The following is a 25,581-nucleotide window of genomic DNA, read 5'->3' on the forward strand; positions in this document are numbered from 1 at the left end:
GGACACTAGCTCTGCATGCTCATTAACAGTAATTAAGTACATATACATGGTTCTAGGTACTTACTCTGTCATAACACAGAAGTGTGGAGAAGTTGGGTGTTTTCTGCTGATGCACCAGCTCTACAAAGTGAGCACAATAAACTGCATCGATTGCCGAAAAAATGCACCGAGGAAATATACATAACTGCAGGAATTTTGTGATAGTCTCATTTTTGGTAGACTCTTCAAAAACAGAGAAGTTGGGAGAAACAAGAAAGAAAAACCAGTTAGTAAATGGGTTAACACTCAACTGCTCTCTTTCCAAGTTCATTGTCACACATCCGTATTCTCAAGTTTGTATATTAGGCCGCTTGTTTTCCAGACATATCTTTAGCACTGATCAGAAAAAGTCAAAATAAGCTGAAGTGTTTGAGGATGGGGGGATGGTAGGAGGGTGGATGTAGCAAATCTTCATTTCTTACTGGGAAAATGCTTCTACTACACAATGGGGTGTGAGGGAACAAAGAGGCTGAGAAAAACCTTTTGTCAACTCCAACTGCTCAAATTCTGCAAATTAGCAAAAAAGCAGCAGCATCTGCTATTTCTGTAGAACATTTGTTTCCTCTTTTCTAGATGGGGTGACTTTCAGGTTGGTTCCCTTAGAAATGGAAGAACATGCTGTCTGTCTATATACAATCCTTCAACAACCATTTTTTCAACCAAGCAATTATAGGAATTTAAAGACAGTCCGTCTTCACTAAGCCACCATCCCAATACAGATATACTGTGTGAAGGCCTCATTCTAGCACCGAATGAAAGATTGCACTGTATGCTCAAGTTACCCCATTCTATTTGACCAATCACTGGCTGGCCAACATAACAACCAAACACATACTCAAACTGGTCCCATGAGCTCTTGCTCAGTTAACAAGGATCATAAAAACAAGCTGGGAGGGATGCACAGCACAAAAGGGCAGGCAGGAAGAAAATAAATACAAGGATTAAAGCACAGAACTGAAGACTGAAAATGGATGCCTTCAGAGGAAGAACAGTCACAATCCTCATGAGGGCAACTGGTGTTTTTTCACTGGGAGCAGACAAATTTATCAGTCAGGTCTAGACCAAGCTTCAGTCTGGTAGTATTTTTTCAACCAGTTATTTCATGTAGCTAATTAGCCGTCCATAGCAGTGCATTAAATACTTGTAGGGGAATAACCTTTCTTGATTTAACTGTCAATGTTTCTTCAGATCAGTTGGGTGTATCTTACATGAGTCGGACAATAAAACGCTTTTCCACTGGATTATGCTAGGCTCCTTGGGACAGATGAACAACTACTTCCAGTTACAAACTGAAAGTTCCTCCAGGGAAGAAAACTGACCAGAGAAAAACATTTCAGATTAACCATACTAGTAGAGTTCACAATCAATATGAAACATTACAGAGGCTTTATCAGAGGGAAAAAAAAAAAGTTTGTTCTGCCTTCTGCATATCTGCCACATGAAACATTTGCATGCTGTTTCATGTGGTGCAGTTAGGCTTGCACAATACTTATCTTGTCATTGGAACAGGGTTTATGTTACTGCTGAGGTACTGGCATGTTGCTCCTAATCATAGGACTCGACTGTTAAACTGTTCATGGAGTGTTTACATGCCTATTTCTTGCAATGTAGCAATTATCCTAACTTAGCAGCACTCTAACTGCAGTAAATAAGCACAAGCTATCATGCAGTTATAACTTTCCATTGAATTTGTCACTCTTTGATTTCTTTTCTAAATACCATATTTGAAAGGTCTTGACATTGTTTCTTGCAATGGCAAGACACAAACAAAACACTGCCCTAAAAAACAACTTCTCCACATTTGCAGCAAAGACACATTACACTCTAATTAAATGTTTGCCCTGCTAACAGACCTCAACATATAAAGAGATTTTAAAAATCAACATTAGGAGTATTAGCAAAAGCTGACCTTTTAGTTCTGGGGACACCAAGGACTACAATAACATCCAGAGTGTTTCCCCTACAAACACTTACTTGCCAGAAGCCAGTTATCCTTCTCTAGTTTCAGTCTCTGTAGGACCCTCTGCACATGCTCCAACTGCTTCTTCTCCTCTTCAAGAAGCTTGTCCTGAAGAGCTGTGCAACGTTCTTTTTCTTTCTTCTTTTTATTTGGAGGCTATAAAATGTCAATGCAGCTCACTTAGTATTATTCTAACACTCGCTATAGACATAGCAATTAAATTCCTGATAATGCTAAAGAACACTTGAAAAAGCTTTCTGTAGAAAAAGATTCACTAAATAAACTCTGCTTTCATAATCAACTGATTTTGTGAATACCGTCAAAGACAAAAATGAACAGCTAAGCCGCAGCTAAATACAGGTGTCAAAAGACACTTTGTGAAACATAAATTTTCCAGTAATTTTCACTTAGTGAAGTCACTGGTTATTTTTAATGCAGGAATTGTAAGGAAGAGGAAATCTAAATCATGTGTATGCAACAAATCAGGATCAGGTGAGAAAACCTCCCATATAAAAATGACATTATAAGATTTCACAAAAATAAGAGTCTTTCAAGGTTAGACCATAAAAATACATAAACATACCATTTCCTGATTGTCATCTATGGCTTTCATCTGGACTTTAAGTTTATTGACTTCTCTGTCATAGCTACTATGTGGGACAGCAAGGTCATACATTGTCAAAGACCAGAATGTAGCATAAAACTGAGGACTGATGTCATCCCACACTTTGGGAAGGTGCAGAGAAATCACAGCATCATGGACAGGAGCCATCACCAGCTCACACGATGTAATGTATTTGTGAACTTTGTGCTGCTGCTTATTTCCCTTCTCAGCTTTTTTTAGTTCATCATACTTTGACTGTGGATAAAAAAAAAATAAGAAAAATAAGAAATCTGAGAAGTTAAATTATTTTGGTTTATGAAATTACAAAAACCTACATAACATTTACACACATGAAAAGTCATTTATGAACACAAAGCACTGAAAACAACTTACAGAACTTTTTAATATTCATCCATATTGGATGGATTTATCTTCTTCTGATGTTGCTACCTAGTGTTATATAACACAACATACTACATCAAGTAAGACTTGCTCTCAATATTTAACATTTTAGATGCAGGGACAAATCCGTTTCTGACACTTCCTGAGATACCACACCTTTTGGCAGCTGCAATGTTTTCGTCCACAGCAAAAATACATTGAAAACATCTGCAGAACTTGCACTTTTCAGGGAATGGGGAGGAAGAGAACTATTGATCATGCAAATCATCAGAAGAGATGACTTCATAAGCTACAACCTCTGTCAGTGGTGTGAAAGCTGACACATGGGCCATATTTTTTATGAAGACAAAAGATAACCTGCTCCAGCCCACAGCTCCTCTTTCTACTTCTACTCATAAAGCTTCTGCAAGTTTTATTTAGCAAACTTTAGCAGAAGTCTAGCACATATATTGATAGCATGTAATACAGTGGTGCTAACAGCAGGCAAAACAGAATCATTCTACTTACTGAAATATGATGTGCATACATGGGTCTTGAGAGGAAAAATGCAGCATCATGAGGTGTGTGAAACTCGTTACAGAGAACGTCAATAGAAGGCACTCGCTTAATGTAATCCTCTGTGCTTAGATTGGATGCTAAAAACCCACCAAATTGTACCAGGGTGTCATGGCACTATGTGGGAAAGACAGAAAAAGTTAGCAAACAGTGTTATTTTGTTCAGAAGTGAAGATAGGGAGAGCTTGACATTTTTCTTTTCTTCTTGTTAAAAAAGTTAACACACAGTACAGCAAAAATTATCCCATGCCACGTACTTCTGTCGCTCAACACTGACTCAAATCTATCTGTGCCAAAAAAAGAAAAAAAAAAAGCCCTACAAAAGTCAGCAGAACTGTAAGAGCATTCTATTCTACCAGAATGAAATTAAACTAGTTCCTATTGCCTAAGGCAGCAAAGGAATTCAGGCTGTTTCTTTTTAATAGAAGAAAGTTCCTCTAACAAAGTAAGGTCAAAAAAACATAATAGCTGCCTTAAGAAATAAGAATTCAACTTTTAATGACAAAGGACATTTTAATCTTTCACTCAGAAGTCACTTATCAATATAATATATATTTAATATACCCATCTATTTTAGATGAGATTACTACAACTAATTTTAAAAATTCTTATATACTGGTATTTTGTAACACTAACAGTTACCGAAGGGGTTCTCATAAATGCAAGTGGTTTTACTTGCCTGATCATACAGTTTTCCCACCAGCTTCAGGTGTTTTTCCCCTCCCTCTTGAAAGATCACACCATTTCTCTGTTGAGCCATAAGCAGGCACAGTGGAAGGGCAAGATCATGGTCCAATAATGCATCTTTCAATCTCTGAGAAGATTTTTTCGTATTCCTAATTTGGCCAAAGTATCCACCCTGCACAGTACAGAAAACGTTACTCAAGTTTGGAAAGAGTGCATCACAAAATGGAAACCATGTGTGCTTCTGACTGCAGAAATACTGATGAATTAACATCAGCAGAGTGCCCTGTCCACCAATAACACCCTCTCTCTGGGTCCTGTACAGCAATGCTTACATATATATACAAATCAGAAACTAACTAGTCTTGCATGCTATTAAGTAGTCTTTTCCACAGCAAACTGAGAGTGATATTTCAGCTCAGGCACCATGACACTGCATTTTAGACCTAGGTCTGCCCAACATTTCTTCTCTGTTCAGTACAAGAGGTTCAGATTTTATGCCTATAAAATTATGCCTATTCAGCCCCCTAAAGAGTTGAGTCTAGGTCAGATTCAACTATCTCTTTGACACCAAGGCTGCAACAGTTCTAGCTGTTGAAATGGTTTAAGATATTCATGCACTTAACAGGGAGCTGCTACCACCCAGAACAGGGCTGAAACAGCAAGACTGCATAATGTGCAAGCTCACTGGCTCCTATAATTCACACATCTGCCATGTAACACTGGATAATGAAAGCTGCTTTTGTTGATGTAAGATGTTGTGAAGCACAACAATTAAATGCTCTTGTTTACAATGTCTTGGCTGTCTGTCTGCCTGCCATGCTTCTAAGCCTCAGAGAGAGAGAGGTTCTCTGCTGACAGCAGTAACACTTGTCAGCTATGCTGCCAGAGTTCATGAATTAGAGTCTATCGAACCACCATTAAGAAGCAACAGCTATTAATTAATTACATTTACCAGGGACATACCTCAGCTTTTAGTTGTTCTCCACCAGTCATGGCTTCCAATTGCTCCATCGTCATTTCTTCTGTGATTTCTATCCCTGCCATTTTCTGCACTACCTCTTTTAAAATAAGCAAATCAAAGCTGCAAAGAAAACAGAAAAGTGGAGTAACACCGAGAACATTTGTTTAAGAAATGGAACCCATGACATTCAATCGAGTACAAAGCAATACTATGATGAGCATGAAAACAAGTAACATTTAATTAGTTTATGAGTAAGAAACTAGTATGCAGAGTGCACCAGGATTTCTTTATTGCAACTAAAAAGTTACTATTAAATAGCAATGCAGGCATTCAAAAAGCTGGATTCCAGAAACTCCTCACAACAATTTCATTGCTTTTGAAAATAACAGTGAGAGCAGTGCTATTAACTTTTAAGTAGCAACAAATTAATCATAAAGTTTATTACTCCCTTTTGCTGTTTTACATGCTTCATATTGTATCTAACCAGTTATTTCACTTCATACTGTAGCTATCCAGTTATTTCATGAACATGGAATATTTTAAACTTTATTAAAAAATTCTAGAATAGTATACAGCCTTAGAAATTTACTGGCAAAAAAAAAAACCAGCCTGGATAGGTTATTTGGAACTTGGAAGATTTTTTTTTTTTTTTTTTTTTTTTTTTTTTTACTTAAAACACATTATATACAAAATGCTTCAATAACCATCCCGACCAGAGACCAGGCTTTACTGCCTGCCCAGAATTCTACAAGGGCAATGACTTCTCCTCAACCGAACACAGTAAACTGCACCATGATCATTCAAATCATGATATAAAATATTCAAAAGCAGTATTTTCGAGTAACTTCTGAAATTTGTGTGACCTACTTACAGGAAGTATAGACCTGTGCCCTCTAAAGCAAAGGGCTGTATTTAAATAATTTATACTGTTGATATTTTTGTTTTGCTGCTCCAACCACAAATATGCATTCTGGCTAGGAACTAAGAAACAGCCAATTCAAATAACTGAATACTGCAGTTCTATGAAATTGGTGACAGCAGCAAATCCATTTTATTTTTACAATCCCAGATACTAAAATAATTAGGGTCCTTTGGTTTGGGGTTTGGGGTTTTTTTTCCAAAAAATACCTGAAGTCTTAACTCTAGGGAAAGACAGGAAGTATTACTTACCCTTCCTCTGTAGCTCAATGTAATTGTACCATCATCAAAATACAAAACCAATTTGGGAAAGGGGAACACATGACACTGATTGTCTACATTGCAGGGAAGGTAAAAAAACTACATTTCTCAACAAATACCCTAAAATACCATGCTGCATTATCTCCATTGGAAAGCTATCTTTCAAGTAAGCATATGGAGATTCACAACAGAAAAAAGTTGATACTCACCTATGTGATAAAAATAACACATTAGGTACATAAATGAAACAATAATACTAAATGATGGGAATAGAAGGACAAAAAGAAAATTCAAACTGTAAACCTTGTTTATATTTTTGTTTTAGTTATAATTAACATTCACCTATGAAGAAGCAATTCAACTGCCATTAAATGAACTGGACTATTTAGAGCACTGTTAAAATGTTAAGAGCCATCTCTGCAAAGAAGACATTACAAGGAAAGAATAAACTAAAACAGTCACATCCTTTTATAACCATGGGTATGTATTTCTTAATCAATATACTATAATTTCTGTAACAGTATTACATACTGGCAGGGTTTTCCCCTGTCTGGTTAGCTGTTAAGATAATTGTACTATAATAAGTTACAGATTAAAAAAAAAATCAGTACTTCAAAAATAACATGTCACAGCTATACAATTAGAAGAAATATAATGTACACTAAAGAGAATATTATTCTTCCTGCCATTTAAATTTGTTAACCTTCCTAGTATTATGGAATTTTACCACTACATGAGTAACTGCAACATCAAGCTCCCATCTATCAGCAAACATCCAAGCAAAACATTATAAAAAGTAAGTTTATAAAAATCAGTTGTGCCAGACTTGCCTTTTCCCAGCTTTCAGTTGGTTGGCTACATACTGAAGTAGACCAGCAAGTTCAATTGGGTATTTCCGGAAAACTGCACCACAAAAACTAGCCAGACCTGAAGGAACAAAAACAGTTGTGACTGCACCTCATGAGATACTTATCGTTATGCAGGCATTAACCACCTACATGCATAATGTCTGTAGCACATGGATTTTTCCAACACAAAGAAAAAAAATCTTTTCCTATTGATTACACTTGCCAGCTTTCTGCTTTGTTTAAAATTTAGCTGGCAGATCCAAGTATTGATCATAATGTTCAATGCTATGGTAGGTCACAGAGCACGTGAAGTATTTTAAACATCAATGTAATAAATGAAACAAAAATACTAACTCTGCAGCCAGCTTGAGATTGTAGTGTCATCATGCTTCATTCTCTCCTTCTCAGGGTTTGCCAGAGCTTCAATAATACAGTCTTTCGTCGAGTTAAAGAGCACATTTTTCCTCAGTTTGTAAACACAAAACTTACACAAACCTGTTTTTCAAGCGCAACTATTTGTAATATGTGAACATGATGTGCAAGTATAGCAAGCATGATATAGGGAATCCACTAACACAGTTTTGGTATAAAAAATAAAATGAAATAAACTAACTTAGAAAGCAGTATTTACCTCACTCTACACAGGATCAGTGTGCCTTCAACAACAAAGTAGTAAAAAAAAAAAAAAACAAAACCTAAAAATCTTAAAAATAAAGTTTAATTTGCTTAGTATGAAAGAATGAATAGGGGGTTCTGCAACCCAATGCACACAGGTATTTGCAAATGTCACTAAAATTTCCAGCAAAAAGCAGCAAGAATAGAAAATAATACGAGATAATATTTACTCACAAACAGTAGATTTAACCTGGCTCCAACTGCAACTTTATCAGTAACTAGATGTATCGATTTACATAAAAGGATACATGCCAAGACATCGTAGTTCAGCGAAGTGAGGTATTTCAGTGAATCAACAACCGGAGTTATTAAGTTATCATATTTTTGTATTTGTGATAAGATCTGGAAGTTACAAAAGACATTCAGCTGAACAGGAGCAGTATTCCTTATCATTCACATAAATCAAAACCATTTAACAATGCTTATTAAATATTCAGAACCTACAGAAAACATGCTTTATTTTTCTGAAGGTCTTAAACCACTTTCAAAGGCAATACCAGTAATTTATCTAGTACCTTAGAGGTACCAATGAAACATATCTCTAACATGCAAAAACAATTCTATTCATTTTTTCTTTTCAATTATCAGAGAATAAAATCGCAAAAACATTTCACTCACTTTTTTCTAACATTTTTTTAAGACTCCTAAATCTTTGCTGTAAGCTTCTGTTGCTACACATAAGAAGACTATTATGAAAAAAACCCTAAGTCATAGAATCATAGAGTAGCTTGGGTTGAAAAGGACCTTAGAATCTTCTAGTTCCAACCTCCCTGTCAGGGGCAGCGACACCTCACACTAGACTGTGCTGCCCAATATTCTGTCCAACCTGGCCTTGAACACTGCCAGGGATGGAGCATTTACCACTTCTTTGAGCAACCTATTCCAGTACCTCAAAGAACGTCTTCCTTATTAATCTAATTTTAGAATGTTCTCTTTGGTACATGACATGCATGCACATGTGCGCTGCAGCATTAATTTCTTCAAGTAAAATCTAAGAACTGGTAGACTGATAACCACAAGTCACATTTGTGCATAGGGTGGAGATCCACCTACATACTTTCACACCTCTCAGCATTCTGTAGCACCAAGCAATCTTAAAAGTCCTCCGCAACTTCATAGGAGTATTTCAGATTTCAAGGCTTTGTGTTTTCTTCTAACTAACCCTGGTGTACCTTCATCGCATGTATTTCCAACCACCCAGAGCAAACTAATTTGAACTTGCGTTCTTCATAACCTGATGATCAGCACACCCCTGTACCTCTGCTATCTCAGACTAAATACTCCTATAAATAAGTGAATGTAATTTTATGTGCAGTAATTATTAAATATGACAATATCTCTTGAAAAAATATCTCATGCCTGTGCCCTACTAAGCAAATTAGCATGTTTTAAATCAAAAATGAAAAATAATGAAATTAGAACTGCCCTCTCACTAAGACAGCAGGTGTCTTCCTGTACTTTAATATAAATTCTTAGGACGAAATAGTATTCAAATACATATAACTACATACATAATCAAATAAAATTGTAGGATTGCTGTGGCTGAGCTTCCCAATTTGTCTTCCAGACGGTTTCACATTTTCCTTAGTTAAACGCCTGTGAAAGGGAACATATTTTATTGGAACAGAGAAGCTAAAAGAAGAAAACAACAAGTTAGTTCCAGTAAAGAAATACCGTTTATTAGTCACAGAGACTAAATACTCACTAGCAGGAGTTTAAGAGATCCAAGGATAGAAATATTACTCTCCTGGTAATCTAAAATCTACAATCCTACAGTTGTGCCTATACTACTATGGATGGTATTATAGTGTCAACTTTGATCACTTTGCATTCAGAAGCTGTCAGTGGAACCTAAGCCACATATAAGAATAGCATGTGATGCTGTTAATCTCCTGAAATTTTAATTTAGCCACACATCAGTTATTTTGCATTTGCTGCATTGTGTTCACTGCAAAACAGTATCAATTTTGTTACACTTCCACAGCATTCCCTACTGAAGATATGAGCTTAACAGGAAACCTGAAGTTGATATACAAAAGGTAGTTCTACACATGGCAATCTCAACAACAGCACTATGCTTCATCTGCATAGCTGAAATCCATTGTACAGCAGAAGGGATGTGAAATTTTCATGCCTGTAGTAGCTATGCATCAAGGTAAAAGAGAATCACAATGACTGTTTCTAGTTTTCATGACTGTAAGTCCAAAGTCTTTAATATAGTAGCAATTATTCTGTCTTCCCTATGTACAAGATTCTAATTATGCACACTGTAAAACCAGAGCACTTGCTTTTGGCAACTACAAATGGAGACCCTAAACAACTGAAAACTACGTCCAAGACATTAAACATGAATAAAATCAACAATTGTTGTGTGCCCACTTAAACATGAGAATGAGTCCTTCCATTCAATTCAACTCATTGCTCTACTCTCAAACCTACAGAAACTGTAACAAGACTTTTGAGACTTTTTGGATTTAAGAATCTCCACACCTAGAGAAAATACGTTACACTCTGACATTTCCGTAAGCAAAGAAACTTTTCAGACAGCATACCCACAGAAAAGGTTTTAAATAATTTAATGAGACATCTTTTACGTGTCCTTACTGGTGACAAATTGAGTCTGCATCCTTACTTATCTGACATTTTTATCCATTAGTAGTACATTAACTACTTCATGAACAAGGATTATCAGTGAAATTACCTAGTCATTAGAAAGCAAATGTATTTGTCAAGGTTTTTTTTTTCTTCAGTTGGTGACATACAATACATTGTATCATAGCTGATAAATATTTATGCACTTAGTCAACTTACTTCATGATATATTTGGCTCGGTCTATAGTCTGAGCTTTAACTTTCACTAGAAGTGGGTGACTATTGTATGTGTCATTCTTCCATTGCCCATAAAGCCGGTACCTTGAAAGATTATAAAGAAAAAAAAGTTTTAGGACTGACAATTCAAGAGACCACTTCCAGAGAATGGAAACAAATTGCTATACTCACCGGTACTGATACGGAAAAGTTTTGAACATTCCCCATAGTTCTTCAGACATGCATGCATTGCAGTCCATCAGAGAAAGAGATGGCAGTAAGACTTGATCAGTAATACTCAGCAGACAGCTAAACAGTATCTCCTGAGATAAAGACAAAAAACTCGAGGTAAGTACCAAGTAAATACATTAGAAGCAATGCTATGCAGATAATGCAGAAACTGAACATCTTAGTAGACTGATAAAATACAAGTTTGCCACAAGATTAAGACTTCCTAAACAAAAACAAAGCAAAACATACAAAAAAAATCTAGAAAGGACTTAAATATTTCCTATCATAAATCTTTCATTAGATAATTCATGGGCCATATATACTGTCAATATTTTGACAATATAAGATACTTAAGCAAAGTTGCTGAAGTTTTCAGCAAGTTGCACTCATTTTCACCACAATTAAATCCTTTAAAATCTACGTACTGTGGACGTGCACCAAGTGCAACAGGAGAAAAGAGATTTTGGCAACTGCTTTCAATGCATTATGGTATTTCTGCCACTACTTCCATTTTCAGAATTCCAGATTAAAGCCTAAAGGCTTTATTCATGTTCCCAAGACACAACACCAACTTCCATGTTTCCAATAGCCTATCCTCACCCCTTCTTAAGCATTTTTCTTCCCCATGGAGCTATGTTAGAATAATGGTAGTGGTGGGGCAGAGGAGAACACTAACAAAAAGAAAAAACCCAGAAGAGACTGATTTTCTCTGCAATGACTCAGGAAGGCTGCAATGATTCATGACAAGTAAGAAATGGGAGTAATAAATAATAATGAAAGTAATAATGAAAACTGCATGAACTTCATATTGAAAACTTGCTTCTTGATTAAAAGAAAAACAAACAACAAAAAACCAACTTGTTTTTGTAAGTTAGTTCTCAGCTGGACACTTGGGTTTCATTGTGACCAATCTTGGTAAGTCAATAAATTAGGAAGTTTAGAAAGAGCTAAATTAGCCAAGAAATTAAAAATAGCCATTGTACTATTAAACACCTCTCCTACTTCTCATTTCTCTTTTCCTCTGTGCTTTTCCCCAGTAAATTCTTTAAGATACAAGGTGCCACCATAAAAAGTGTATTTACAGAATACATAGCTGGAGGTACTCCAGTGGATTCTGAGCAAATAAGAAGTAGAATGCACTGGACTGAGAGAAAAAAGATTTGAGGAACACAGGAATAAAAAAATAAAAAAGGAAAAAAGGACAGGAAAACAAAACAGAAGAAAACCCTGGGTGTGACCAACCTCAGTCACAATCATGCATAAAAGCACCTCCCTCTAAAATAAACTCACCATTTTCTCTTTATCTTCTTGTTTGCTTCCATCAGACTGAAACTGTTAACAAAAACAATCATGTTAATTGAAGCATAATTAATGGAGCAGTTATAGTTTCAGAACAGGGCTACCTCAGCAAAAGCATAAACCTGAAGGGCTACATGTCTACTAAAAGTCTAGCAGATCTGTGAGCATTGATTCTTTAACAGAAATTTAAATACAGGGATGAAATACACTGCGAACATATATAGAGCCTTTTTACACTTTTGTTCAAAATAATGTAATAACCAAAATAAAGGAAACTTACAAGAAATACTGAATTTTCTTGCTGGAGAGAGGGGGAGGAAAAAAGCGCCCTAAGCATTCACCTTCTACCTAAAAATAAGACCCCCAGAACTTCCAACCCAATGATCAACAGCCACAGATTATTTTCCCCATCTTTCTTTCACAACAATACCCTCTAAAGCTTTTAGCCTTCATTACTAAATTACTTTATTTTCTGTCTCCTTGTTCCACTCCACGAAAAGCATATTTAGCTATCACACCGGTAAGTGCACAATTATTTTAAAGGTACACTTGCACAGGAAAGCTGCACTGCAATGTTAGTAGTCTAACTTTTAAACTACTGCACGGGTTAACTTACAATCAAATTACCTCCAGTTATAAGTATTTCTATTGCGTGTTAAATGTAGTTTCATAACTAGAACATGCTGATGGCAATAATGCATTAAAAATAACTTTCCCTGTGTTACCTTAACCACTCTGTCACTGACGAATTTCTTCACAGTTCCAACCTAGAGCAAATAGCTAAAATGTTGCTCATTCTTGTCAGAAAAACATTAAACTATTATATTCATATATATATATACAGTAAAACTGCACGAGACTCCTAAATTGTATGTATCCACAGAAACAAGGGCTTTCTCAAAAACCTTCAGTACTTGAACTTAATGACAAAGTAGTCTTAATAGTCTGCTGACAGCATAAAATCAATTACTCCCTTATGATTTCCAAATTAGCTGCACTGTCAGTGCAACATAGCGTATCACTCAAACATCTATCTTCTCACAGACCAGCAAGAAATAAGCATGCTATAAATCCAGATTATTACCCACTGGGAAAACTTATCATTCTGGATGAAAAGATGCTGAGGTACTACACCTCCTACAAAAACACAAAAGTATGGAAAGATGGAAATGCTTTAAGTTATTGTGGTTTTAATTACAAAGACTACTTGGAACTCAAACTCAGTGTAGCTTTTGCCACCCTATCATTGCATCTTGGAACCTGACGAGAGCAAACTCTCTTTCCAAGATCTGTGAAGTTAAACAAAAAGATCTTCAATCCCAAGAATTACTTATGTTCTTTGCTCTGTAACATCACATACAGTTGGACATGAAAGTTTCCTCTGTAGTGGTATATAAATTTTGAATACTCTAATATTTGCTAGTTGTAGCTGAAATAAAATACACATTCAAGAAAGATATAAAAGTGAAAATCCCCCCTCCAGTACCATTTAGATCAACCAACCTCCCTGACTTCCAGTTTTAAAAGTAAAAAGCTAGGTAACAAAGTTATTTTTAAGTTGGGGAGCAAGCGTGTGCATCAGAAAAGCAGCAAAAGAAATCATTAGCCTCAGTCTGAGCTGCAGAGTATATTCTAAGGGAGTTCAGAATATAAATTGAACTTGCAGCCTTTTGAAAACAAGTCATACTATCAACACTTCAACATACGCATGGCAAAAATATTACCAAAAACAGCAACAAATCTCAGAAGGCCATTTCATTTCTAAAGTTGGCAACTTGAGGCTTTATAGGGTGTTTTAGATCTCCACACTGAACTCATCCTTATTGGCATGCATGTATTTGTCCCTGACACAAGTGCAAGAACAGCAGCATTTTAACTGGCAGAACAGGGCAACACCCCACTAATTAAAGAGATGCAACATCTCTTGCTTCCCAAGTAACCCAAGAGGTGGAATAGCAAGTACTATTTTAAATACTGGATGCATATTAGGTTATTGTTCCCCTATTGGCTACACTGCCAGTCTAACGATACAAAAGCTTCTATGCAATTACTATCAAATGTCTGTTGGGGTTTTGTTTTTCTTTAAATATCCACATACAGGTAATGCTTTGAAAGATAAAGACCATAATGAGAAATTAATTATTATTAAATATTCTTGGTTATAAACCTTAAATGCCTTAATTTGTTCATAAAAATGGTCTACGTTTATTGATCATAAAAACAATCAGTAATTAAAGTAAGATCCTCCAAATCTGTTAGCAAAGAAATTTTCTGGTTTTGCATTTAAATATATACACTTGAGCATTTTTGAACATCAGATGAATTGGTATTTTTCAAGTTTTAACAAGCTGTTCCGTCATACCAACCTCTTTCATAAATGCTTTTCCAAGACGCACCACTTTTGCGAATAAAATGGGATCATGGGAGAGATGAGGACCAAGGTAACAGAGCATGTTGAACACTTCCTTTCTCAGGTCCTCAAAGCTGTCTGCTTGTTTTGGTGCTCTCTTGTTTGGCAAAGAGGAAATTGGTGACCCTTTAGCTCCTTTAGGTACACCAACTCTGAAAAATAAGATGTGCAGCATGTCACATGAAACAGAAGTGAAAGTTTTAGAAATGTATCAATATAATAAGGCTTATGAGTGAATTCAGGCTTATAAATAAATAGGTTTCCCCTACACAACAACAGAACTTTACTTTTCACTTTACCTGCGGTACAGAGGTTCAACTGTAACATGTACAAGCTGACAAAGGGCAACTGCAATAGGCTTGTGTGAAGTAGCATAAAACGGGGGCATCTGATCCATAATACTTTGTGCATGCTGCCAGTCACCAATTTTTAATAAAGCTTCCAATAGGCCAAGCTTTTGATTATCAGGAGGCTGAAAGATAACAATGAAAGAGCATTTCATATATTCATATAGTAGTCTCAATATTTCTCCTTAAGCATTATGCAGCTGTAATCCATACCTAGAGAAAAACACCCTAGTATTTTAACTACATAGTAAAAAATATATATAGATAAAAAAATCAAATTCAGCTAGGCATTCAGACAGTAAGCACACTTCTAAAGCAATAATAAACCAATCTACATAAAATCCAACATCTGGATCAAAGAAAAAGGTTAAAAATAAAGTTCAAAACAGAAGTTTATGAAGTTGCCTGTGACATTTTGAGAAGTACATGATTAGAACATAGGTCATTCTATTGCAGTTTATTTCTCCACACGGAATTTTAAGGACAAGATAAGCATTCAGGAATCCTTTGTGTTTTGTGTTGTTCTGGATTTAAAAGCACAAATTTGTATTGCAAATAAGAAAGAAAGAAAAAGAAAAAAGCTCTTCTGAAACATGCTCTCCAAAAGCATAAGCAGGTATGGCACATACAAGAGTCAGTGTGGAACTGCTGTCCAATCTAGTCACACTGCTGAGTTTTGTGACCTCTCAGGCATTTCCCTATTATTTGGTTATGTCAAATGCACCTTAAAATGCAAAAGTAGACAATGCATTTGCCTGTACTAAACTATTCATATTGGAGTCATGAGACAACGATAAATTTTAACCACACAAAATAAGAACTTTGTGAATTTATAAAAGTCAATAATTGTTAAACACTATTTTCTTTATCTGGGCATTTATTCCATGTTACTGTATAAAAAATTGTATATTAAAACTGGACACAAAGTGCTCAAATTAAGACTGTCAACAGATTTCACATTACTAACTGCTACGAATTGCATAGCGAATCACATACAACAGTACTAATACAAACAAGTTTTTCAAGAAACTGTATGCATTGCGTAAGTGTGTAAAGAGTCACAAAAATTGTTTCTGTTAAGCACAGCTCTCCATTTTCCCGTCTCACAGGCCCAGACTTTGTTACTTGTCATTGTAATCCCTCAGAAAAATGTTGCAGTTTCTCCTAGAGCTTAAGATTCCCTAGTTCTTAATTCTAAATAAGATGTTTTGAGCAGTACTTTGACTCTCAAATGAAGATGACAAAAGATGACAACAGAACGGCTGCTAAGAGATTAAATAATTTTGGTTTTAAAATAAGACTTGGACACACAAACAAATCAGACCTAGAGCAACATGAACAATACATGACACAGCAGCGCCTTAAATAAAGGGTATACATTTACACATACATAGATACAGATTAAATGGAAAGCACAGCTGACAGTTACAATTTAAAATGTTCAGTTCAAACCTTTTTCTACAATGCAGCATAATCATACCAGCATTCCTAAGCCTGGCAATTCTTCATGTCCCAATTCTTGACTGGGAGAAATAAGGAATAAACTCTCAGTAATGTGCTTATTTTTAAGGAATCAACTAGGATTATACTATCATGGGTCCTAGAAAACACAGTTGTTAAAGATCGTGAAGTGTATCAGTGGTGAGAGATACTTAGTTTAGCTAACACAACAAAAAAGGAGGAAATAATAAACCATTGAAACAAAGAACATTAAAACCTAGAGAAATCCAGAACAAACCCAAACCATGCATTTTTGCATATTCAATACAATGGAAGAGGACCAGGCACAAGCCTTCAAAAAAAATACATGTGTCTGGTTTCCTTTCCAATAAAAACATTTTAAATTATTTAAAACTAAACATAATTGCTATGAAAACACTTCTATATTTATCTGAAACATTCACGGACACACACCTTTTCGGTTTTTTCCTCCTCTTTTTCTTTTTCCTTCTCCTTCTCCTCAGTTTTTTCCGAGGATAAGACGACCATTGTAAGCTTCCTGACAATTTGCTTAGCTTCCATGATCTCTCGCTTGTGTTCCTCAACAATGGCATTATCCCCAGGAAGAAGCTATAAAAAAAAAAAAACAAACACACACACAAAAAAACAAACCAAACTTTGTATCTGAAAAATTAAGTTCTGCTACTTTGGATCATTTGAAGTTGAAGCAGAAGTTTGGCTTTCCTTATTACTAGTAAAATAAACTTACTGCCTGGAAGATTCCTTCCCTTGTCACCCATCATTGCAACAAAGCGGTATGACTATTCCAAAAATCGAGGAGTCATGAGATATAACACCATTCTACTTCCTCACAACCGTTACCTGTGCAAGCTCTCCTTCCCCTCTCCAACTTACCATCCAGATGTAGCTAGATAGTGACAACTGCACACATACGTGATGGTAACATTTACAAAATTCAGTGTCTTAAAACAGTGAATATTCAAAGACATAAGTTTTCACTTCCTCTTCTAAAGGGAAAAATATCATCACCAAAGAAAACCAGGTAACCTACTTAAACATGCATTTTGACTGTGTCTTTATTTTAAAGGAATGTTATTTAAAGCTTACCAAATTTCCTACTAATCAGCAATGTGTGTTACACACATGTAACATTTGTTTCTTAAAAGCCATCTTACATTAAGAGATACCTAGTATGATAAAACCTCGCACAGTGTTGTACTTGAGAATGATCGGCATGAGGAATATAACCCTATGTTCACAAATTAAAAGGTGGAGTTGTAAAACAAAAGGAAAGCTCTTTTGCTGACAAAACCAAATACTGATTTGATTCCTAAAATCATGCTCAAACTTTAACTGCAAATAAGTAATCAAAACTTAATGTAGAGTTATGACCTCTTTGATACAGTAATCTTCTCTTTTGTTCATTTTAACAAGGGAAGATTTTTTACATGGTTTTTTTATCCACCCAAACTGACAGTAGAAAGACTAAGCGTCACCTTCTTCAGAGAAAGGAAAGTAGAATTCCCCGATTTCACAGAAATTCAGGGAAGAAGGAATCCCTCTTAGAAAAGTAAAAGGTTTAAAGAGCTATGCTTTTCTCATTTGAAAACACAGGTAACCTGCTAATGTTCACCAATAAATACCTAGTACGTCACTATATATCGCTGTGTGCATATGAGCACAGAGAACAGTTCTTCCAGGCTTGCAAGCGGAAGGGAGGGCAGGGCAGAGGTGGGGAGAACATTGATGATACAAATGATAATGCTGTCAGCTGCTATTACATAGGAACTGCACGATATATACCATTTAAGACTTAACACCTACATGCTAACAATTTTCTTGAAACTCGCATAGCAAGTTAAATTAAGCCTGAACTGAAGAGATAAAAAATGCCATTAAAAACATGCAAAGAGACAAAAACTGACCGAAAATCAACATGACGAAGGTGAACAGTATAAGTGATGCAGGGACCATTCTAGCTCCAAGACTGTCAGAAAACATGCTCATACCTGTAACAGGTCCGAGTTGAGACTGCACAGGCCACTCTAACTCCAAGTCTGAGCACGTCTTGGAAGCTTACAAACATTCCTTAACAAACTAACATTATTATCACGCATTCCTCCCTCCACATCGATTATCTCAGACATGTACTCCTACTCCTGCTCCACCCAACATGTTCTTAGCCAAAGTACTCCTATGAAGCCAGAGACAGTTATTGATAGGTCTTATTGTGACTAATGCTACTGTCACGCAATTAATGGCATGACTACATTCCAAGTTTTCCATAGCTCATCTCCTTGATTTCAGTCAAGAGTTAAGAGTCTTTAAGTATCCATGGATATGCTGAGATTAAAAAAAATCACATGTATTGTAAAGTTATTTTTACAATTGTAGCATTTCCTTTACCATCTGCCAAATTAGTATGTTGCTTGGGTTGGTAAGTGCCAGACTGGAGAGGGTATGTCCATCTGATTAAGTGAACACGTAACTCCATTTTTCTCTTCCAAACTAGCAAATGGTCAAAATTCTTGCAAATGGGAGTGACAGGCCTATTCAGGAATATAAGAGGGGTTTTTTTTAAGCATCCTACTATTAAACTAAACCAAGACTGTTAGGAGCTGAGTGTCCCACCACTTCTTCAGAAATTGATCTCGTAGAGCAAAACACCCAAAGGGTCTGGTTCTTAAGGAACATCACTCATGCATTTCTCTCCTATTCAGGCAGGAAGTAAACAAAATGGAAATTGCTACACAGATAAGCCAAAGAAAGTGTATCAGCATTCATATTTCAGAGTGTGTTTATATGAATATGCAGCAGTAGAAAGCGCTGGAAATTTTAAAGGACATTAAACATGCACATATACAGATATTGGACAGTATGCTCTGAATCTGAAGCTTTAGGGATCAGGTAAATTATCTGGCTTTTTTAAATTTTCTTAGTTTTGATGTTTGAAAGAGTAGCACCGTCACTTACATGAACATAAAGGTCTTCCAAATCTATGAGATTATGTTGCAGGAGGACAGCAGCAACTCTGTATAAGGAAGAAGGTGTCTCACCACTTGGATCCTAAAAAAGACAAGATTGCAAAGTTAAGAAAAAAAAAAACAGTCAGATGACTGCAGGTCATGAAATAGAAACTACTCAGAGTGTAGTTAAAAATATATTAACTCATAGTCCTCCCTGTTATCATGTAACTGCTATTACTCCAAAGTACTTCAAATGGAAAGCATCAAGAACATTTTCAGCTGCCTTGGAGAGTCCTAAGCATTCTCCTGTAAAATACATTATAGACTTCCACACAAACCATAAAATTATTGTGTTCAATACTGGAATTTTACACCTTAGAAAATAATTTTCATGTTAAAAAATCTGCAGAAAAAATCTGTTATCACTGACAACAGTTCAACACTGAATCCAACCAATCACAAAAACCAAAAACTGGGAACAGAGATACATTACCTGATAAAATTTGAATTTGAACCCAAGGATATGGCATAGAGTTTGAGGTTCACACATATACATGTAAGATTCTATCAGTGGTACAAAGAAGTCATCATACTCAGGCCTGCACTCATAGACCTCTAGGATAATATCCAAAACTCTGTTAGGATCAAGGTTAAAACATCCTAGGGGAGAAAAACAGAGCATAAAAGGTTAACATTGCTACATTTCATGTTCATTCTGTTACTAAACCAGAAATATATTAATTCTTTTCAGTTAAAATTGAGCCTGGAATTAGCCACATTAAAATAATCTGGACCATCTGTAACTACAGCATTGACCACTTTGACTTACACCGAATATTGAGCTAAGCAAAGATACTAAACAGGATGTTCAGTTTACAGAGACGAGAATTGCCACCTTAATGCAAACATTTAAAAAGTAAAAACTCAACCTCAGTAATACCACAGTGATAGCAAAAAGGCACAGGTTTCTGTCTCTTGCCTTGTGCTGCCACACATATTCATGCAGTTGTACACATCAGATAGCTAGAAATTATTTTACACCTCAGAAGTTGTTAGGGTTTGAGGTAGAGCCTGATCCACCAGGTCATACTGTCCTGTGAATTCAGTATTATTGCTAGTGTTAGGAAGAATGGTTTGTTTATTCTGGGGAGAGCAAAAGCAAGGATACAGATCAGGTAAGCCAATGTTGTAATCATACCTGTAGTTTACCATATAAACTTTTCTACCAGAAGTCCAGGAGACAGAAATATTACTTAGATCAAAAGAATCCACATCTACACTATTTTTTTCATTGTGCCATGAGAAGTTTCCTCCAGGCACATTCACTATGCAGATATATAAGTGCATCAGTCTTTCCCTCCCAAAAGCCATTTCCACTACACCAGGGCCTACTGCAACTCAGTACTTTAAAAGAATTGACAATTTAGGGGAAGTCTATTTGCAATTCCTAAAATTCCAGAAGACAAAAAAATGCTTTGCTATAGAATTTCTCAAACTGAGTATTTTTTACTGTAGTAACTAGCAAAAGTATCCTCTTCTCTAGCTCTCTTCCAAAAGAAATAGTATTATTACAGGGGTTTGACAGTCTCAGGCAAAGTTCTGTGACAGATAAGAAATTATCTTTTATTCAATAAGAGCATAGCCTTTGAATGTTACTGCAGTGGCACCATATGAAATAGGCTCTTGTGAAAACATCAATATATTGTATAAAATTACTTATTCAAAGAGGAAATGTAAAACATGAGCTATTACATGCGTTTCCTGTTTTTAGTGTATTACGCACTTTGTTACATTCTTGCCAAGTCTCAACTTAGTAAATGTTCTTCCTTTATTTAGTTTTGTTTGCGATTTGTCCATATTTCTACTTCTCATTTCTTTTTATAATGAATAACTCAATTCAACTTCTTGAAGACTGAAAGAATATTCATGCACTGAGCCAAGTACTTTTAACAGCAAAAAAGCATTACTTTGTTACACTGCAATCTGCCTGTTAGGAGATGACAAACTCATCCACAAAAAATACTGAATCAAAAATCACAACATACATATTTGAGGCTGTATATAAAAATCAGTATCTAAAACAGCTACATAACATTCCCAAAATTAACTTTGCCACAGAAACAGGAACTTCCAAATGTCGTAATTCTGCCCAAGGTGATCTATAAATACATGTTACTATCGTACTACACGTTCATGTGACATACTATTTGATCCACAGATTATCTCAAAAAGTAGTCTAAAGTCATTTTCTGTAAGAAAGTCATAAAATCATGTAAGAAAACCAGTGCCCAAATTCCTTACCTATTAAAGATTTGATATTTTCAAGGATTAGCTCACTAGTGATATTTCCAGATAAGTCTTGCCCCAGTTCTGCAATGAGCTTTGCATAACCTTCATTTTCCTCTCTCAATAAATTAAACTTCTGTTGCTTATAACTGCAAATAAACAGAAATTAAACATTATTGTGTAACATATGCCCAGCAAAGCTTATTTATGATCTTAACATTAAATTTCTTGTACAAAATGCTAATTTTGAACACATAAAGAACTTGTAATTTACATGAACTATTGCAAAAATTACAGAATGCAGTACAAAGAAAACCTGTGAGGTAGTCAGCAGTATCCAAACAAATTCAGCTCTTCTATTTCAAATGCAGATGATTTAAAAGCAGAATCATGCTTATACTTGTAAAGCTTGTTCTTAGACACTATGCTGGAGAACTGCTCTGTAGCACTTAAAGACCTGTTCCAGTTTTAAGAGGTGTTCTTTAGATCAAAACATTGGATGCACACAAAAAATTAACACACACCACAAAAATACATCCTGTGTTGCCACAACATAATGTTTACTTACGAAAACAAATGCCTATGCTTAACTGACAGAACAGCAGTGATTAATTTTCTCATACATTCAAGTTCCCATTTATCACAAATAAAATTATTAAGTATTTAATCTGCATATACAGAATCACAATAGCAATAGGTGACATTTAAAAAAATTTTACATTTCTCAAAAGTCTGAAAATGGAGAGGGCTAACAAGGTTCTTTTGCCAATGACGAGTTTAAGTGTAACAAAACACATTTCCTATAATTACCACTGACCCTCCTCACTCACTCCCCAAGCAACCCTCACCCCAAAACTTACAATAGTTTTGTCTTTATTTTAACCGATTTCTGATTGAACTGTTGTGACTGCTTGATAAGTCCTAATGACTCCAGTGTCTCTGGATCTAAACGCTCCTTTAGGACAGTGTCAGATACAAGATACTAAAAAACATCAAAAACATACAAGTTTGTCAAAGACCTAGAAAGCACATGATTATTACTCATGCTATATATGCATTCTCACTACAACCACCAAGTTCAAATGTCATGATACACCATCACGCTACATGCATTTTGCTTCAAACACAGAAGTAAACAAAACTGAGGAACTATTCAACTGAAATCGGAATGTTACAGTGGTAGATTTATACATACAAGGGCACCTTGAAGAAACAAGCCCTAGGGTCTAATTGCTGGTAACAAAGTATATATTGCATAGCATCTAGGAATATTATTACCAACAGCTGTGTATTTACAAAGCTTATACCCATTCTCTCCCATATTCTGGGAGAAAATATTTTCATATGCTGAATTTTCCTATAAATCAAGCTCATTCCATGTGCTTAGGAATGCCTCTTCTAAAGACAGAGGAGGCTGCATAAAGGAAAAGTCAAACTCAAAAAACATACTTCAGAAGCAAAATTTCTGTTGAACAGACAAGGAAAAAATTAAGTTCTTTCATAACTCTTCAAAGAATCGAAAGGACAATTACGCTACAGTACTCTACCGTAACACTTTGAAGATGCATTTTTTAAATTACTTGGGAATTTACTAACACATTCTAGCAGTCTTTTCCTCAAAAAAGAGCAAGCGTCAAAACTTCATTGTTTTTCTTGTTGGATTTTGGCATATACTTTTACCAAAATACTTTCTACATGCAACTTACCAAACAGGCTAATACCAGCTGGGTAAAGTGATCTCTCTTACTTTTTTCTTCTAAACAGCTCGTTTCAATATCTAGTATAAAAGAAGACAGAAAAAAGACATTATTACTTGTAGAACTTGTAAGCATTTACTCTTGTTATTACTATTCCAATAAATACTACTGATAACAGTGCAAAACAGCTTGCTCATAGCATACTAGCTTCTTGCCACTTTCTGGCTACTCATCTACCTTGAAGTCTATATTAATACCTTGATGACAATTCTCACACATCCACAAGTCTCCTGAAAAGGCAAAACAGAAACCAGAGGAATGCCATAATTATTTTTCCTGCCCTTCTCTCTATTACAGTGAGTTAAGGGCAAGCATTTAAGAACCAATAATAAGCATGAAAGAAGATGCTGTGTCTTCAGAGTAACAACCATTTACTGCCTGGTCTGCAGTCTTTTACTAGCTATGATTCTGCATTTCCATTCTTTTCCTTTGCATCATCAGCTACGGAATGCAATTCATAAACTCACTTCTATGGGACACTAGGCCATAAAACAATGGACAAGGAAGCACACCCAGCTAAAGCAGTTTAAAAAAAGCACATCATTACAGCACTTGAGGAGCTGCAAAAGGAGTGAAGAACTCAAGAATGCAAGGCAGTCATTACAAAAACAAACAAAAAGCACAAAAGACACACAGCTTAAAAAACAAGTGTAATGCAGTGAATACTGCATTACAAAAACTAATTATCAAAAGATGATACAAGTACGTAGAATGAACATTTATGAAACAAAGTCAACATAATTTTGATATCACACACAGCCACAGCACAAGAGACTCCACACTCCTCCTGCATAGGGAACAAATTGGGATCTGGGAGGAGCAGTGTCAAAAGAATTTGCTGTATTTTGCTACAGACACACAGAACAAGATAAAAAGGGCAAGCAGTTGAAAATCTGATCTGGGAAAAAATGCAGGATTAAATTGTTAAAAACATGAAAAAAACCAGCTCTGGATCAACATTATTCTCGCAATCCAGAAGTTGTTACCAGAAAAAGAAGTAAACATCTTTAAAGCCTGTTCAGTTGGCAGATAGTCATCTGGCAAATTATACCATTTGCCTTTAGATTTTTGAACAATTAGTACAAGCTCTGTTTCACCAGTGGTGACTGTACAGATAAAAATATTTACAGAACCCATTCTGAGAATAGAAGATCTACCTACCAGTAAGTCAGCTTTCATTTTAAATACTTATAAGAATGATAACAACGCTAAGTCACTGAGTCCATTAACCAACATCCAACATGCTTACAAGCTAGCTCATTTAACTATTCTTAGCAGATCAACTTCCACTGCCTTTAATAGGTAAACCTCTAGAAACTGTAACAGAACACAGAGGGAACAGACAGCATTAAAAACCAAGATACAGATACACTGAGGAAGAATCAACACATATCTTGTAAAGGATCCGTGCTTTATGGATTTTATCAAATCTCGTGAAGAATTCAACAAGCAAATGCACAAAGCATGTATCTGTTTCAATACTGAAAGGAAGGGAACGCAGCTCACCTAATATGCAGAATACATCAGCTAGGATGGAAGGCATGTCTTCCCGAAATTCCTAAAAAGAAAAAAGACAGATCACACTTAATGGATATAGAAATTCCAATATCACTTTTAGACAATTCTTATTCCATTACATAAAACACAACGTCATACTAGAAGTTCAGATTAATAATGCACATCACTGGTAATTGTATTAATTATTAATAATTCAGATCAATTAATAATGAAGAGGCTGAATTATTGAGTAATATCTAGCATAAGTGCTTTAGTAATTATTGGTATGTAATGAAGTAACATAACCATTTAATGTGATTTATAAGAGCATCTAGTGGCCAGGGACAAACCCCTCAGGTTACTTCCTCTGTTTCTCTAGCACAAGGGAACTCCCTGTCTGAAGAGCAGCATCTCCCTGTACAGCAAACTGCATCTTCTCAGGCACCAAACAAACTGTGATTTCCTACCATGACTAAAGATCAAACGTTATCAAATGCTGCCCACACACTAACGTGCCCTTCAGCCTTCACTTCTCCCAAACCCAGTGAAGAAGTTTAAAAACCTAAAATGCTTATCTTAGAATAAGTACTGCAAAATGTATATTCTTAA

The 25,581-nt window shown here is 35.7% G+C and overlaps 1 protein-coding gene across 10 annotated transcripts in view; it reads right to left on the reverse strand.

Moving 5' to 3' along the window:
- THOC2 (THO complex subunit 2) overlaps window positions 1-25,581 on the reverse strand; it is a 50,566-nt gene that overhangs the window by 15,081 nt on the left and 9,904 nt on the right. For 4 of the 10 annotated variants that reach the window (XM_061358081.1, XM_061358090.1, XM_061358089.1 and 1 more), the window contains exons 4-26: window positions 24,982-25,033; window positions 23,425-23,495; window positions 22,579-22,700; window positions 21,734-21,867; window positions 19,926-20,092; window positions 19,440-19,532; window positions 16,920-17,075; window positions 14,958-15,130; window positions 14,615-14,810; window positions 12,974-13,015; window positions 12,240-12,281; window positions 10,911-11,041; window positions 10,722-10,823; window positions 9,422-9,542; window positions 8,159-8,252; window positions 7,590-7,670; window positions 7,218-7,314; window positions 5,211-5,328; window positions 4,240-4,419; window positions 3,513-3,677; window positions 2,583-2,858; window positions 2,014-2,155; window positions 65-222 (exon numbers count right to left, since the gene is read on the reverse strand). In XM_061358081.1, the coding sequence (XP_061214065.1) occupies window positions 65-222; window positions 2,014-2,155; window positions 2,583-2,858; window positions 3,513-3,677; window positions 4,240-4,419; window positions 5,211-5,328; window positions 7,218-7,314; window positions 7,590-7,670; window positions 8,159-8,252; window positions 9,422-9,542; window positions 10,722-10,823; window positions 10,911-11,041; window positions 12,240-12,281; window positions 12,974-13,015; window positions 14,615-14,810; window positions 14,958-15,130; window positions 16,920-17,075; window positions 19,440-19,532; window positions 19,926-20,092; window positions 21,734-21,867; window positions 22,579-22,700; window positions 23,425-23,495; window positions 24,982-25,033 (2,913 nt within the window). Of the gene's footprint in view, window positions 1-64; window positions 223-2,013; window positions 2,156-2,582; window positions 2,859-3,512; window positions 3,678-4,239; window positions 4,420-5,210; window positions 5,329-7,217; window positions 7,315-7,589; window positions 7,671-8,158; window positions 8,253-9,421; window positions 9,543-10,721; window positions 10,824-10,910; window positions 11,042-12,239; window positions 12,282-12,973; window positions 13,016-14,614; window positions 14,811-14,957; window positions 15,131-16,919; window positions 17,076-19,439; window positions 19,533-19,925; window positions 20,093-20,630; window positions 20,653-21,733; window positions 21,868-22,578; window positions 22,701-23,424; window positions 23,496-24,981; window positions 25,034-25,581 lie in introns of those variants that run through there. The other 6 variants (XM_061358082.1, XM_061358087.1, XM_061358085.1 and 3 more) reach the window with 6 other exon arrangements.

The sequence above is a fragment of the Neopsephotus bourkii genome, unplaced genomic scaffold, assembly GCF_033783945.1.
Source record: "Neopsephotus bourkii isolate Nb327-2 ecotype Australia unplaced genomic scaffold, CSIRO-AGI_Nbou_v1 NB_936, whole genome shotgun sequence".
Lineage (NCBI taxonomy): Eukaryota > Metazoa > Chordata > Aves > Psittaciformes > Psittacidae > Neopsephotus > Neopsephotus bourkii.